The sequence below is a fragment of the Solea solea genome, chromosome 16, assembly GCF_958295425.1.
Source record: "Solea solea chromosome 16, fSolSol10.1, whole genome shotgun sequence".
Taxonomy (NCBI): Eukaryota; Metazoa; Chordata; class Actinopteri; order Pleuronectiformes; family Soleidae; genus Solea; species Solea solea.
This window is the reverse complement of record NC_081149.1, coordinates 23110821-23128356: the sequence shown is the minus strand read 5'-3', so window position 1 is coordinate 23128356 and position 17536 is coordinate 23110821. Positions and strand designations below refer to the sequence as shown.

The 17536-nt window shown below is 39.9% G+C and overlaps 1 protein-coding gene across 1 annotated transcript; it reads right to left on the bottom strand.

Moving 5' to 3' along the window:
* On the bottom strand, positions 1-11030 carry rab3db (RAB3D, member RAS oncogene family, b). The gene is made up of 4 exons (XM_058654427.1): positions 10794-11030; positions 1547-1665; positions 1199-1323; positions 1-370 (listed from the first exon to the last, which is right to left on the bottom strand). The coding sequence occupies exons 1-4, from the start codon at positions 11028-11030 to the stop codon at positions 183-185; spliced, it is 669 nt and encodes a 222-aa protein (XP_058510410.1). The 3' UTR covers positions 1-182.
* Positions 11031-17536: the final 6506 nt, after the last annotated feature.

Sequence of the window (17536 nt, the reverse complement as noted above, 5' to 3'; positions counted from 1 at the left end):
GGGGGGGGGGGGGGGGTCTGACAGTGCTGATGATGAAGCTGTGACAAAGCAGAGCTGGGGCGTGGCTTAAGTGAAGACAGAAGAAGAAGAAGAAGAAGAAGAAGCGGTGCAACACTTTGTAGGATGTGGGAGTATTAGTGTGTGTGTGTGTGTTGGGGGGACTCGGTGGGAGGACAGGCGGTTTAGCAGGCACAGCCCCCTTGGTTCTCTGAAGGCGAGTCTTTAAGGCCCTGGTTCCTGTGGTTGGACACCAGGTTGGCATCTCCCTCCATGCTCTCATTCATCTTCTCACAGATGACGTCCACCAGACGCTCAAACACCTGCTTAACGTTGATGTTGTCCTTCGCGCTGGCCTCAAAGAACTGGAAGCCTAAAGACGAGCCAGAGCGCAAACGTGGTTTACTGTGGTTTTGTTACAGTCGCAGTGAACAGTGTAACATGTGAGTCTGTCATGTGTCCTAACAGAATACAGCCACTATTATTTATGTGAAGGAACGATTCATTTACTTTTGTAAAAATCGACTTTTTACTTCAAAGATGTATATATGTATGTAACACTTCTGTATTCAATTGTCTAAAAAGATAATACTCATGTATTACTAAAGTTTTAATTTTATTAATCCCCTTAGGGAAAGTATTCCTCTGCATTTTGACCCATCCTAGAATTAGGAGCAGTGGGCTGCCACACTGAGTAGCGCCCGGGGAGCATTAGGAGTTGGGTACCTTGCTCAGGGGTACCCCAGCCCTTTTTGGCCGGGTGGGGATTTGAACTGGCGACCTTCCGGTTACAAGTCAAGTTCCCTTTCCACTTGGCCACGGGCTGCCAAGCAGCTAGTGGCTGCCAAGCACTACACTAAAGCAGTGTAGTGTACTTACATTACATTACAACAACTCTTTAACCCTTGGTGGTTGATGGTAAATTATACACAACTCCTTATATGGACATCCTGCGGGGGTGTGTTTATAGGTCGTATATCTCCGGGCTTTAAAAAACGTGTTTTTCGTCTTCTTATGTGTGTTGAGTCATAGTTAAATAGCATATTTTATTTTAAAAAACTGGGAGTAATAAAATCAAGCCTGTGACGTGTTTCAGAATTTAAAAAATAAGTAAATAAGAAAATAGAGAAAGAAGACGATCCAAAAATGAATGAAGGTAAGTACAAAACTCTAACAGCCCCATAATAAAAACCCTTTTTACCTAAATCCTCTGATAATCGCTGGCCGTCCTCTGCGGGTATGAGCCTGTCGTCCTCCAGGTCACACTTGTTACCAACAAGGATCACCTGAGCATTGTCCCAGGAGTAAGTCTTGATCTGTGTCGCCCTGCACAACAAACACACAGTCGCACGGACGACGGTGTCAAAAGCGTTAAAGAAGAATATGTAAAAGAAAAAGCACATTTCACGGCATCTCTGTTGTTGGTTTGTGAAGCAACTGCACCACATCAAATCCTTGAGGACACGTGATCAGAAGAGTAGTGTTCAAAGTGATGAATGTTGGGTACAAATCTATCAGGAGTCAGTAATAAGCCTCAGTTGCTGCTCACCAGTCCTGCACTGCATTGAAGGAGTCCTGGTTTGTGATGTCATACATGAGCAGGAACCCCATGGCTCCTCTGTAGTACGCTGTGGTGATGGTGCGGTACCGCTCCTGACCGGCTGTGTCCTGCAATCAAGCACACATTTATCTCTATGTGACGCTTCATACACTCTACATGTGTCAGTAACGTTCATTTCTGTGTCATCACATGCGGCATAGATGGGATTTCACGCCACAAGGGGGCAATGTTGTTCAAACTATGGCCTTCAGTGACACACGCTGCATTTTGAAAGGTTTTGTTCGTTGTGTTAGGAATAGAAACACAACTGTTGTGACTGTGATCACTGTTATTCTTGACAGTGTGAGTCCACATGCACACACTGAGGAAGCTTAATGGAATGCAGCCATCATGAATAAGATTATTTGTAACATCTGTAACATGTTCACGTGATGATATGACGTTATCGGACACTTTAAAAGTGTAAATTGTTACATTAGTGTTAAGTGATTACATTTTTAATTCTATTATTACTTGGATTTGCAAATCAGTTCAGAAAGGAAAGGTTTTCTTCATTGCAGCTCACTTGCAAGGTCATTTACCTCACTCACAGCAGACTTAAAGGGATAGTTTGGATATTTTTGTATGTGTTTGTACAAGAGATTTTACACACTATCAACAATGACTTTGTGTTAAACACGTTGCTAACATGCAACCGTTTCCATGGACCAATCCAGGACCCGGATAACGCGGCTGCCAGCGAGGACAGAAGGGAAAAACAGATTATAGCCACTGTTAACACAACGCTCATCTAATTAAAGCTACACCTGCTTAAGTCAATTACATCTTAGGAGAATGTTTACTGCCGTTTCCTCACAGTTTGAGACTAAAGTTCCTCTTTAGCTGCTTAATCCCTGCATCAAACGTCCATGCAGAAAATCTACATTATGAACCAAACAAATACGAGAACAAACGAGAAAATAATAAAAAGAGATCCATCCATTATGAAATTGTTAGTTCCGGCCCTACTTCAGTTCTAATTAATTGACATTATTCATGATGAGGAGTATTTTTGATTTATTAAATAGAAGTTAAATCGTTAAATATTGATACAGAATAGAAGTTGGAGTGAACACAAGTAGAAGAAGCAATCGTAACATTGTTATATGACTGTCTTGCAGCATTTTGACTGCATCATCATAACCCTATATTATTATTGTGGGCCGTGTATTGTGTATTGGATTGTGAGCAGCACATCATTAAAGGCAACAGTGGATTTGTAGTGGATGAGATAAAATAAAAAAAGACAGTTAGTATGAATATAAGAAGAAAGAGAGAGAACACTGTAGCCCTGACGGAGACACTTGCTTGTTGCTCCTCTCAACACAGTCCAGCACAAGATGGCATTTAGATACGAGCGTCTATCCCAGTCGCTGCTCATCAGCCGGGGCGTTTGGCTCACATCAGTAAGCCGGCGTCAGGAAGTCAGAGAAGATGTGTTGGTACTCGCAGCAACAGCATCTCCTCATTCAATCAGGCCTGTGTGTGTGTGTGTGTCTGTGTGTGATGTCACACTCGCAGCTCCAAAATAGTTCAGTGGATGCTCAGAGCAGAAAGATCAAACAGGTAGTCTGAGTCTCTCATTTGCATCGTGGGGGGGGGAATGTGTGAGTGTTTCTGATTCTATGATGTTTTGCTCACAGTAAAGAGGAGGAGGAGGAGGAGGGAGGAGGAGGAGGAGGAGTGGGTTGTCCAGGTAACCAGGGGCCATTGAAGGTTATGAATGTTCCATTACAGCCCGGACTGCTCCGGGTGATCGGCCTAAATGATCCGTCTTACTTTGTGCGACACAGTGACAAGTGGTGGAGGCCAGAGAGTTGTTAGAGAAATATCTGCCACAGTCACACAAGCTGCTCTCTGCGTGACACGATCCAGGTTCCTCATCTTTATCTCATCCACGCAGACGTGATTAAACATTTGGCAGCGTAAAAAAGGGGCCGTCTGACCAAATAGACGGTCTCTAGGGCGGCTATAATCAAGGCCGGCCTGTAAACAAAAGCTGCTGGCCCTCACGTCGTCTACGTATATGAGAGTCGAGAGGGAGAGAGGGATGAGCAGCTGTCTTTACCTTCTGTCTTTTTGATAAACACACACATGTATACAGAAATAAATGTCTCTCATATGTGCAGACATGAGATATGATAAAAGACAAGAGAGAAAACAAACTATTAGGGAGAAAATTAAAGGTTCAAAGACAGTAACAGTGGAATCAAACACAACATAATGACCTAGGAGAAAAAAACGGTGAATTAAAATCATAATTGTGAAGATGCAAAGGTATTAAAACATAGATATTTGAGAAATCTTTCAAAAACCTTGATTTATTTGGCAAATAAAAAACTGAATTCACCTTTTTATTCCCACATTTCAATCACTGAAACTATGTTTTTCTCTTCAGGAATGCAAGTAAATAATAATAATAATAATAATAATGATGTGCTTTACTATTTTTCAGTTATTTGGAACAATAATAATGACATTTTAGCATTAAAAAATATCATTTCTGTTTAAGAGCTTGTACGTACTGGTGTATTAACCATTACAGAAACATAAAAAATGATTTTGATTTAGATAATTAACAATGCTGTTCATTTAGAGCAACTATTGTGTGACACGCTGTACGTTAGTGACCAGGCTCTTTTTTAGCAGTGAATGTGGTATTTACCTGCAAGAATGATTCAGTTTTCCAAGTCAGAAACTTAAATTCAAATCTATATTTCAAGTGATAAACAAATGTTACCTAACACAGGACACAGGACATGAGGAAAAACCCTATTATAAGCCTTCTTCTGTTGAGTTGTAGGGATTTTCAAATAAGCGCTGCCACAGCATAAATGTTAATTATGCTAATTATTCTGACGTGTGCAGAAGTAGGCCATGATGATAAAAATAGAAACTCTTTCCTCCACACTTGAACCGCCTGGTCCGAGTCTCTGACGTCATAACTCTGACCACGATCTTTCAACAACGCGTCACCTGTGTTTACACGAGTGTGTGCATTTGTATTGCACTTATGCTCAAGTGTGCAGAAGGTGTGTGTGCGTCCATGTGTGTTTACTCAAAGATTAAAAATACATTTCCATGACACAGACAAAAAAAAAAGCTGGGATGTAAACGATAAGTGTGCACATTCAGTGTGTGAGGGCCATGTGGCGTCTTATCACGCTCGTCTGTTTCCATGACACCCACACACACACACAGAGCAGCTGGCATAGGATCATCAGTACTCTTTGTTTCAGGTGAGATTGAACGGCGATGAATGGGAGCAGACGTGGGATTGACAGGCAGGGAACTTCCCTTCAGTGTATTTATATTAACGTCACACCAAGAAAGACTCAAACAAGGACATGCCCGCTGCTCCCACACCCTTAAAACACACCGCTGCACTCTCACTGCTCCGTCTTCATTACTCCAAGTCTCTGTGATCCACAGAGATAGGGAACTTCCTCCACTTCCTGACCTGAGGAAATACCAGCTCTCTTCGTCATGATTCACAACAACAAGGCTATCAGTAATTGAGGGCAGAGTGGGCGCACACACACACACACACACACACACACGCTGGTTTTGAATGGACAGATAGACATAATGGATTCCCTAGACCCTTTCCCTAACCTTAACCATCACAACTAAACTAAATGACTAACTTTAACCCTTACCCTGACACCAAAACCAGGTTTTAATCCTCAAAAAAACCCATTAAAGTTGTGAGGACCGGCCAAAATGTCCTCGCCGTCTAAATTGACTGTTAAATAGCCTTTACTTTAGCAGGAAGGTGTCACTGAGAATGAGATAGTAGTCAGTAAATGTGCAGCAAACTAAATAAAAAAAGTTTCTTATACACCAATCAGCAATAACATTACATCCAGCAATCCATTTAAACGCTGCGGCGGATCAAGTTTTATCTTCTTCACAAATATTTATGTGAATTTAATAAAAATAATCCTGTAATGATAGTTCTTTCTACACTTTTTTATTTCTTATTTATTTTTAAATGAAATATTTCACAAATCAGACAGAGGAACAAACACAGAATGAGAATTTCACTGCTGTTAACTTTTCTGCACCTTTGTATCTTTGTATATATATATGTATATATATATATATACACATATATACATATATGTATAAATACTGCATGCTTATTATGTTAAGGAGACCAGAACATCTGAGCAGTCCCCTGACATATTCTCAGGATGTCCTGTAAGTGTCTTAGTGTCCTGTAAGTGTTTAAGCAACACTGTTACACATATGTCATCATGTCTCTATCTCTTCACTAGAAAACAATAAGGACATACAGGAAGTGTCTATGTGGTATTAATATGGCAACTTCTTTTTCAGATGAAAAATGCTTCCACAGGGTAAAGAGAACATTTCGTGTGAGCGACCTCCTCTCTTACACTTGAACAATAGCAGGAATCAGGCTCTTTTAAACCTTGAGCATAACATACACATGCTGTGCACGCTTAATTCACTGGAACCTCGCTAATACATAAACTATATTAAATAGAGCTGAAACAATTACTTGATTAATCGATTACTAAATTAATCCTCAATTATTTTGATAATTGATTAATCGGTTTGAAGCTTTTTTCATTATTAAAACAAGTTTTCTTTGTTTCAGCTCCCTAAATGTGAATATTTTAGAACGTTTCTTTGCTCCCGATAACAAAAAAATTATTAAAAGTGAATAATTTTGGTTTGTGGACAAAAACAAGACATTTGACAAACACTGATCAACATTTTTTAAGGTTTTCTGACATTTTATGCTTATATATACATATATATACTGTACATATATATATATGTATATATATGTCAAATTCTGTGATATGTTCCATTCAAAATGCAACAGATGACAGAATTTAACAGACATAAAATCATACATTTGCATGAGCAAGTCCAACTACAACAAAGACTTGTTAACAGGAAAGAGCTTTAAAATAAAGCTCGTTCATTGGCTGAAATAACAGCAGACTCACTAGTATCTTGATGCTATTTTACGCATTTCACTTATATATCTGACGCTTTGCTTATGTTACATCCTGCACACTGCATGTAAACACTGTGGCACATGTATCCTGTATATTACATGTGTACAGTTTCATATTACAGCTGCAACTAACGATTATTTTCATAATTGATTAATCTGTCGTTGATCAGTGTTTGTCAAACCTGGAAATGATGATGTTCTCTAATGTCTTCTTTTATCCAGAAAGCAAAATGATTGAGTTTTAATGATTTCTTTGTTTTGTGGAGGAAAGAAATAAAGAAAAAAAGTTGACAATTAATTAGCAAACGATTAATAATCGATTAATCGAGTACTTGTTCCAGCTCCATTTCATATCATTTATTTAAATATCACCAGAAAAAATGGCTCATACACAATCAACTGTGTAACCACCTGCTGCTATCTTGGTTTTACTCAGTTTGTCCTCAAACGTTGTCTTAGTGTTGTTTTGTCTTATTACATCAGTCGTGTGCTGTTCAGTTATCATTTTATTGTTGTAATTATGTTCACTTTTCATAGACATGTATTGATTTCATGTATTGATTTAACTTTCATGTTGACTAACAACATCTGCCCCGGGACTTCTGCAAAACTGTGGTGCATTTACAGAAATGCTAATTAATGGACACCGTCCCTGTTAACTAAAATTAAATGTATATACAGCTACTACTGTAAAACAAGTCGTTTTAATGATTCAATAGCATATAGCACTGCATATCAGAGTATATAAATAGAAGCAGGAACAAATAAGACAAAATAAACACACATTTATACGCTTCCGTGGGGAATTTGTGACGTACAGTGCGCTTGTGAATTCGCTGTACGTCTGTATTTATACAGAATATAAACTTAAATATACTCATGTCAAACTTCCCGATCAGCAAACATGCACAGAAGGAACTATAGGACATGCTTAGGTCCCACCCTCTCACTCAGCTGTGTGTGTGTGTGTGTGTTTTGGCGTGGGCTCCTCTGCTGCTGATTCACCTTGGCCACCGTTTGTGTGTGTGTGTGTGTGTGTGTGTGTGTGTGTGTTGTACAGTCAGTGGCTCGTGTAGTGTTGGCTCACATGAATCATCTGTTTGAACAGCCGTCACAATATTTATTGATGGGTTTTCTATTGCACAGTGAGGAATGTGTGCCGGTGAAAGGTGAAACACCTTTTAGTGAAAAGTCCGGAGTTGAAGACACGAGCGGTGCCAAGTTTGTCATTTACCTTTCTGTAAGATACTTCAAAAATGGAATATTGTATTTGTGTAAGGCTAGAGCAACAGATAATAGACACACTCAAACTGCACAGGCTGAAATATCCTCATTCCAGCTAAAAGAACAAACACTGAATCCCTAATTTCCCTTGATTTATCGCTGCAGTGTTTTTTTTCTCTTGTGATCTCCCTGATTTCTTTTTAAGTCACATCCTTATTTTCAACTGTAAATTCTGCTCATTAGCTTTTATTATATTGTAAACTACGGGTAGCAACGATACAACTTTTGTGTGTCTAGACTAACTTTTTAAAACATGACACTGATCTGTTTCTTTTCAAAATAAGTGACATGATCATTACAGTATGGCACACATGTGGATTCTTGATCGGCACTCTGGTCACATGGCATCAATGGCAAGTGAAGCATTTATGTGACATTTAGGATTTCTGGATTGTATCAGATTTCATTTTTATTATAATATTAGCTGTCCCTTTTCCTCTTCATAGCCTAGACACTGTTGTCACATTTAAAAAGTATTTTTAATCAGGCTTTTAGTCAGAGTTTTTAATTGTGTTTCCCCGTTCTTTGTTTAAACTATTAGTATTTTACTTGTATCGCCCTGTGAAGCCCTTTGTGATTCCATATCTGCAAAAGGTGCTATATAAATAAACTTGACTTACTTACTTAATACATACAAGTGAAACCCTTAAATAATCATGTCATAATCAAAGATGTGATCTCAACGGAGTACATTTATGTCAAAGTGCAGCGTCACAAATGCATAAATCAACCCGTGAAGGTCTAAACACACACAATATGAGTGACGACAACTACGCACTGTATTAACTCACAGACGACACAACCATGACATGATGAATGACACCTTGGATCTTATCGTGTGAGAATCGTGGCACTCAGGAGATTCTGCCATTACCAAGGAAAGAGATTTTCACACCTGGCAGAATGTGGTGCAACACAACTGCCAGTTTCAGACGATGCAGATTTCAATGTCACATGTTATCCAAATAGCAAATACGGGGACTTCCTGGATAAATAAAGTTAAAAGGTCTTGTGTGAGTCATTTAGGGAGATTTAGAAAACCAACATACTGCTCATTAGTGTGTTTGTATGAGTGTAAATTTGCTTTAGCCTTAGATCAAGACTTTTATCAACACTTGCTTCACAGAGGCCATCATCTTCTTGCTCCACCAAATGTACACAGCAACTACCCAGTGTGTGAATCTTGTGTTTAAAAGCATAAGAGGAGTAGAGTCTTCCCTTTGTCACAGTCTGCAGTCTCATCATAAAAAAACAAGCCTCCCCTCTCCTTGTTACAAACACAGCTGATCATCCAAACACTCACACTCTCCAGATATGAACAAACAGAAAAGCCTTCTCTCCAACGACTGAACAAATTCACCCTAATAGCAGCAATCTGCCAAAGTGCAAGCACACCTGCCTTTTACAGGGAGAGAAGGCACTCGGATTGGTTTAGTGTTACAACCAAAACACCCACCATGAATAATGACTCAGGCAAATACAGCCCTTTTAAACCATCGGCCATAAACCAGGGAACGTGGATTTAGACCGTGAACTCAGACGCGATGCATAAAAGAGAGGAAATCAATGAAAAATGTCTTTAACAAACAGGCAACAACAGAACAACACTCTCATCTCTTGCGCAGTAAGTATGCACAGCAAGTAGAGCCACAAAAAACACTGATGTTCAACTGTGCATCAATTAAAAACCAGCTTTACTCAGGTTAGTCAATCCCTGTTGTCTGAAGCCAAATACAGGTAAAACATTTATGAATTTGTGTAAAACATGGGGAAATCACACTGTTCACACTTAAAAATTAAAAGACAAACAAATTAAAACCTATTAAATGTACAGTTAATGGGTTGTACTGGCCCTTTAAAGGTATTCCAACAGGTAAAAGGAACTGGATGAGGTCGAATCTGCCAAATATTACCCTTATGAATGAAACCAAGTGATTTTGATGCTGAAGGGTCACAAGGTAAGAGCTGCATACAACTGTTAGCCCTTTAGGGATATGTCAACTAGTAAAAAGGACTGGATGAGGTAATAATGAATAATAAAAATAATCCTTCAGGGTTGCAAGGTAGGAGCTGCAATCACTTTTTGGCAGGTGCAAAAGAGCATTCTATGGGTGGTACTGGCCCTTTAAAAAGGTATTAAGTAATAAGGAATGGGTGAGGTATAATCTACCAAATATTACCCTCATGAATAGTGATTTTGAAGCTTAGGTGACAAGGTAGGTGCTGCATTCACTTTTTGGCAAGTGGAAATGTACATTTCATGGGTTGTATTAACCCTTTAGGGATATTTCATGGGGTATAATCTGCTAAACTTAACCCTCATGAATGAAACCAAGTGATTTTGATGCTGAAGGGTCACAAGGTAAGAGCTGCATACAACTGTATTAGCCCTTTAGGGATATGTCAACTAGTAAAAAGGACTGGATGAGGTAATAATGAATAATAATAAATAATAAAAATGATTTTGAGGCAGAATAATCCTTCAGGGTTGCAAGGTAGGAGCTGCAATCATTTTTTGGTAGGTGCAAAAAAGCATTCTATGGGTGGTACTGGCCCTTTAAAAAGGTATTAAGTAATAAGGAATGGGTGAGGTATAATCTACCAAATATTACCCTCATGAATAGTGATTTTGAAGCTTAGGTGACAAGGTAGGTGCTGCATTCCCTTTTTGGCAAGTGGAAATGTACATTTCATGGGTTGTATTAATCCTTTAGGGATATTTCATGGGGTATAATCTGCTAAACATTACCCTCATGAATGAAACCAAGTGATATTCAGGCAGAAAAAACATTAAGGTTACAAAGTAGAGGATGCAAACCCACAGTCCCAGACACATGTTCAGCACTACACAACAAACAGCAGCATGGTGGTGCCGCCTAACATCAGGACCACAATGCAGTGCGTCTTTCATTTTCTCACCCAGATCTGTAACTTAATCCTCTTGTCGTTTCGGAACACGGTCTTGACCTTGAAGTCGATGCCCACGGTGCTGACGAAGGCCGAAGTGAAGGAGTCGTCTGCGTAGCGAAACAGGAAGGAGGTTTTCCCCACACTGCTGTTGCCGATGATCAGCAGCTTGAACATGTAATCAAAGTTCTGGTCAGCCGCATCCTTCTGAGAGGGCTGATGCTGGAGCCGCGAGTCGTTTGATGCCATCTGGAGGTGAAGGACAAGAAGAGGAAGAAGATGATGTGAGATGTCTACAATCACTCCCTGAACTAGTTAAACAGACATTTGATATTCAAACCAAATGAATTTGAATGCATTAGATATCCATTTGCTGGAACATTAATGGACAAGACAATGTTATTCAACAGGATAACACAACCACAGTATTTGTGTCTGAAAGCTGAGAAAAGTGTAGAACCAGCAACAAGACAAAAAGAGACAGTTAGCTTTGAATTCTCAAAAAGAAAATCTGATAAAAAAAAACCCAGAAACATAGAAAATAAACTGTTACAATGAAATAATAATGTATACTTGTTGTAATATGTCAGACAAATTACAAATTGTGTCACAGATGTTTGTTTTCTTCTTATCTTTATGAAGAAAAACAGGTCTGCGTCACTGCAGTAATATCAAGTGGTAGTATATGGAAAAATTTACTTACTTACATACATACGTCTGTAAATTGTTTTATTTCATATTGAAAACAAAAAGATAGTATGATTGACTGTGATTTATTATTATTATTATTATCATTATTTTTATTATTAATATTATTATTTGAATGATCCAATATCATGACCCACATGGTTGGTGTAGTGCAGTGGTTCCCAAACCCTTCAGACATATGACCTCCAATGCTCTGTGTCTCTGTTTGGGAGAGACACAGAGACCCAGTATGGGAATCACTGGTGTAGTGGTTAGCACTCTTGTCTTTACCAGCAAGAAGTCCCAGGTTCACAACCCAGTTGGAACAGTGTCCCTCATGTGGAGGACAAAGCGGTAGAAGATGGATCCAATAGCATTCACTCTACTTAAGACTCTGTTTGGGTGTCTGCCGACTCCTGAGGGGAATTTTATCTGCTAAATGTTCCACTGTGTTCAACAGCGAGTCATTAATATTGAATCTCTGTGGTCTGGTGCAGGGCAGGTGGTGCATAGCGGTTTTATAAGTGGCTTATTTTTCTTTTACTGTAAACAGTGATGACATCAAGTAAACAAAAACAGTAGGGGAGGCATTCATTAAACCAAATAAATAGAAAAAGGCCCATAGATGCCAGAAATACAGATTTTCATAACTACACGGCAGCAGAAGAGCGATGACATGAGCGGTGACATGGAACAAAGCTTCCTGACCAGACATTGTGGTTAATGGTCAGTGCACAATCACCAGGGTGCCTTTTAGAAACATACAGTTACAGAGACATAATAATATACTGGGTGTTGTTTGTTTGGCAGCACATCAAACTGTTGGAAAATATGCTGCGCTGATCACTTCATCAACTCATGATGTAAGCTCACAAAGGCCTGTAAATTAAAGGACTACATGTTTAAAAAATGATTCATTTTTGGCATAACTGATCAATAATTACAAATTAATTTGTCAGTATATTAATGATAATGTCAACGAAGCAATCAGAGCGAGAACAACACTGCTCTACCTCCTCTGGACTCCATTAACCCTTCTGTGTGATCTGTGCCTCATTTGCCGTGGGAATAATACACAACTCCTTATATGGACATCCTGGGAGTTTGTGTTTATAGGTCACATATTCAGGCTTTAAAAATAGTATTTTTATGTCTTGTTGAGTCAAAGTTATGCTTAATTTTATATCGCATTTTTAGCAGTGATATAAAGTAGCAATAATTGTGCAGGAGTCACAAATATAGAGCGTTTGTCTTTTCTTTTTGTTCATAAAAATGAGCCAAGTGAACTTTGAACTGTGACGTATTTCCAAATTTCACAAATTCAAACCGATTTTAAACATTTTGAGTAGTTTTTGCTCAGGTGTATTTATAGAGTTGGTGAAAATGAAAGAAATGTTTCATCAGATGTCTGAAATAAAAGCTATAAGACACTCTCTGTGTTCTAAGGGTTAACAGCTTCACAACTACATCTGCAACAGGACAAGAGGCTTTGACCAAACACTCAACATTTTAATGACAAATGACAACAAAATGTGTGTCAATATATGAAAGTTCCATCTGTCACTTATGAAAACAAGTGTGTCTGTTTTCTCTGCTCAGGACAGAGCGCTGCGATCCCAAATCATGAGTGAGGACTTTAATAACCTGCAGATGGAACTCAACGATCAAATAGTTTCACGGCTACGCTGCCTGGAACTGGAGCTTTAATGTACTATTGAACCGAAAATCGATCCGAGGAATGATCTGTGATCGATGAACGCCTATCAAAATGTTAGGAAAACATAATTAAAATCTATTTTAATTATAAAATCAGAAAGGCTGACAACAATGCTGCGCCATCCGTTCATGTCAGTGTCGTCTCTCCTGAGGGCAGGTATGAGATAACCTGACATTAAGCCACATCTGTCCATCTGTGCGTGCGCACACACACTCAGACTTGTTCCACTGTCTCCTTGGGGAATAGTTCAACTCAGCAATGCCTCTTTCTGCTGAGACTCATCTCCATGGAGATGAAACTCGGACTCAGCTGCCAGCACGACCCATTAGTGGTCAAAGCGGTCAGTTCACCGAGCTTTTAACTGGCCAGATGGGTTAGAGTTAGGAGGGTAGAGATATCAGACTAGTACCAGGGATGTGACACAGGAGAGGAGGCTCAATCATTTACTGTGTGTATACATGTTTACTCTCACAATAAGGTGCGAGGTTACGAGTCCGTGCTCCTCGTTTGTACGCTGACAGCTTGGTTTAGTAAACAAATATCAGTCTGCTTTAAATAGAACCGATATTTCATGTGTGCAGAAAGTTTACCACTGTGGTCTGATGGAAACGTGACTGAAAAACAGAGAAAATGATTCCTGAAATCCATTTTCTTCTGCTTTATTGTCCATGTGAGGGTCCTGGGGTTGCTGGAGCCAATCTCAGGTGACCCTGGGTAAAAGGCAGGGCACACAACCTGGACAGGTCACCAGTCCAGGGCAGGGCCAACTTACAGAGACAAACAACCATTCACTCTCACGTTCACATTTACAGTCACTTTAGAGTGTCTAATTACCCTAATCCCCAATCTGCATGTTTTTGGACTGTGGGTAAAAACCCACTTGCACACATGCAAACTCCACACAGAAAAGCCCTCAGTCAAACCAAACATAAGGATGTTGCTTTAAAGTTTAAACTATTAGTTATTGGTCAGAAAATGGAATTATTCTTCCCCAAACCTGAAGATGATGACACTCTCAAATGTCTTGTTTAAAATGTCTCTAACCAGAACAAATTCACATTTAGGAAACGGAAATTGGACAAATTGTAAAAAACAATTGACAAAATCTCCAGTGTGGAATCTCTATCGTCCCCTGTGGATTACTAAATCATTACCCAAACAGTGTGGTCTCTAAGACCCTGCATTGTGTTTGACCTAGTTTTCTCTAGCCCCACCCACTCTCTCTCTCTCTCACACACACACACACACAGAGACACAGAGGCCCCCTTTACACCTGGCATTAAAATGCATTTTCTGTGATCAGATTGTAATCGGATAGCACCTGACCACTTAAGTAAGTACAGGTGTTAAAACACCCAAGGACAGATCGTTATCCGACCTGCCAGACCACCACGGGAGGTGGTCAGAGACACACTGCGACCACATTGAACACAACAAGTCTACGATGCGTCTCCGTGAGCACAGGTGACGTCTCCTCTGCTTTCGTTGGTTTTCCCGCTTGACGAAGACAACTTCTTCCCCGTCTTTAGAAAGCAAAGAGGAGTTCCTACAATAGTGCGACTTCTTGTTTGCACAAAAAGAGGGAGAGGTGACGTACGGGGTGGACGGCCACAATCGGATAGCAATCAGATCTTGATGTGGACACTGGAGACACATGTTAACACCAGGTGTTAATGCATGTGGTGAAGCGGTATCTAATCACAGAAAACTAATCCTAATGTCAAGTATAAAGGGGGTAAGAGAGAGTGGTAGGGAGAAAGAAAGAAAGAAAGAAAGAATGAAAGAAAGAAAGAAAGAAAGAAAGAAAGAAAGAAAGAAAGAAAGAAAGAAAGAAAGAAAGAAAGAAAGAAAGAAATGTTATATGTTGTATAATCTCTTCCAATGTAGCATTACATTCCTGGAAACCTAATTGGAGCTGCATGTTGAAGAAAACAGCAGCAGCTGTTATTGGCTCATGCAGGCAGTGAGTGTAAAAATGTCAAAGCTGAAAAATAAAAACTCCAAATTTGTACTATAATGTGTAATGTAATTTTCTTTTTTAGAACTGTTATTATAAAACTGGTAGAGAAAAAAGTATCGTTCAGGAACCGGTATCGAAGTGAAGGTATCGGTATTGGTATCGAAAATGTTTGATTTGATTGATACCCAGCCCTAAGTGTGTAACTTTTAAATATAAATGCATGTCTGTTACATTGAAACCAGTGAGTTCACACAATGCTCATTGAGCCTCTCAGCACCACACGACTCCCTGGGTGTAAGATTTAGTGACATCTACTGGTGAGATTTCAGATTTTAATATCCCATTCCCAAAGGTAAAAAAATAAAAAAATCAGCATTCAAATGACTCCATTGTGCTGGTTTTAATCTGCTTTGGCTTCTGTTTGTTATCAGTGTGAATGAAAGATCTGGGTGAACATGCTAATGTCTTTTTGCCAGTGGTGAAAAAAACACCACAGGGCAAAACCACTGGCACTCTCCAGCTTAAAAATCCCAGGTATCTCTGCTAATTTCAGTGAGAAAAAGGCTGAACTCCACACCTCCTTTAACCCAAATGTGTCAGGGAACTAGAACGGCCGTCACATACCAGAAACAATGTCATTCTTTGTTGTTTGTAAGCGAGCGTCCACTTCAACACATGAAACACCCACTCTCACTGGTCTGTCGCTCCTAGTCCTGGTCTGGACTAGGGCCGGGAATCACAGGCTACCTCGCGACACACGGTCCACGATACCAATAATATCACGACACAAACGATTCTGCGATAATCAATCAAGACAATCACATAGCGACGCATCACAATATCTGTCTGACTGAAGAAAACAAAACGTTAATGTGTGAAAAGGGCGGGGGTCACACACTGGACAGATCGCCAGTTCAGTGTTTGTGTATTTTCTAGATGTCCCAAACGGTCTAGGAGTTACAGTAATGAGAAGTATGCATGCCGAATCCTGACCCTTATTTAAAGTGAATATAAAAGGCTTATTCAAAAAGCGGCTATACACTTAAACAAACACACTTTTATATCAAATTTCTGCTAACCAACCGTAAATGTTACTCCATGGCCTTATAATATTTGATTATTAATGAATTACTGTACACATACAGGCGTCTCACACACAGTGAGACTGTGCAGTCCTGCAGTGATGACACGGCAGTTTCTCTGACAACAACACTCCATCATAACTTCACATCACTGCTGACTCTGAGTGTAACACACACACACACATCTGCCCTTAAGTGTTTTCTTATATCTCAAGACACTGGCACTGAAATCCAAAACTCAATGATATATTGAGCAGTTTCGGGGTCTCTAAGGTGCACTTAGACCACGGCACATTTAGCGCACACTTAAAATGACACTATTTCCTCACACCACCTTTGTCGTCAGGCTTTAATCCCGAGGTAAACCGAGTCATATGCTCATGTTTGCTCTGCAGCTCAGGACGGCTGCAGGCAAAGGAGTCAGAAGACATTTCTTGTAATTTGCAACAAGACACACACGTTTCTTGCGTTCTTGCTGCTGTGCCGTGTTGCCTAATTCTGTGGTGTATGTGAAGCAAAGACAAAAAAAGGCAAGCGGCCTTCCTCCTTCATGTCAACCACATCCCACTCAGCGGGCTGCCTGAAAAACACTCTGTGACAGTGACCCGGGCGTCTCCCACAGCAGCACCTGCCGTGACATGAGGGCAGTCACGAGAGGACAGACACAGGCTGCGTGGATGGCACTGGCTCACCGGAGTATCTTTGGTTCCCTGGAGTGTTATCTGCAGTAAAACAAACACACGCCACTGAGGTGAACAGACACCGATGATGGGGCCGGCAGGTTTCCCAGCTGCCAGTGTTTGCCGAGTCCTGAGGCCAGCAGGCGGCCTGACCCACAGGAAATAAGCACTATTGATTAGATAGCAGCTGCCACATCTGTTTGCTCATTAGGGAACGAGAAGGGACACGAGTATTGGAAGCCCCGGTACACGATGTGTGATTCTGAAGATACTCAATGTGAAATAATCATGGCCGTGTCTTTAAATGTGGCTGCTTCAAAGAGGTCGTTCTGTGGAAGAGGTTTAAAGTCATGGGGGTTTTTTTAAGATCAAAGATGGCTTTTAATGATCATCTCAGTGTGTGTGTGTGTGTGTGCTGCTACGATCTACATCTACTGACAAGCCAATGAAGAAGCAACATGAAATGATGTATGAATCAGCAGCACAAATGAAACAGAAACTGAATGTCATGTACTAAATGAATATCCAACTAGTTTGATCATTGATTCAATCTTTGAGTAGGGATCAACACTTTATCATTTACAAATCCAAATATGAAACAACACAATATATATATATATATATATATA

Coding starts and splice junctions, on each gene's coding strand:
- rab3db (XM_058654427.1), bottom strand. CDS start 11,030: ATGGCATCAAACGACTCGCGGCTCCAGCATCAGCCCTCTCAGAAGGAT. Junction 1,324..1,546: donor TTCAATGCAGTGCAGGACTG/GTGAGCAGCAAC, acceptor TTTGTTGTGCAG/GGCGACACAGATCAAGACTT. Junction 371..1,198: donor GCGATTATCAGAGGATTTAG/GTAAAAAGGGTT, acceptor GCTCGTCTTTAG/GCTTCCAGTTCTTTGAGGCC.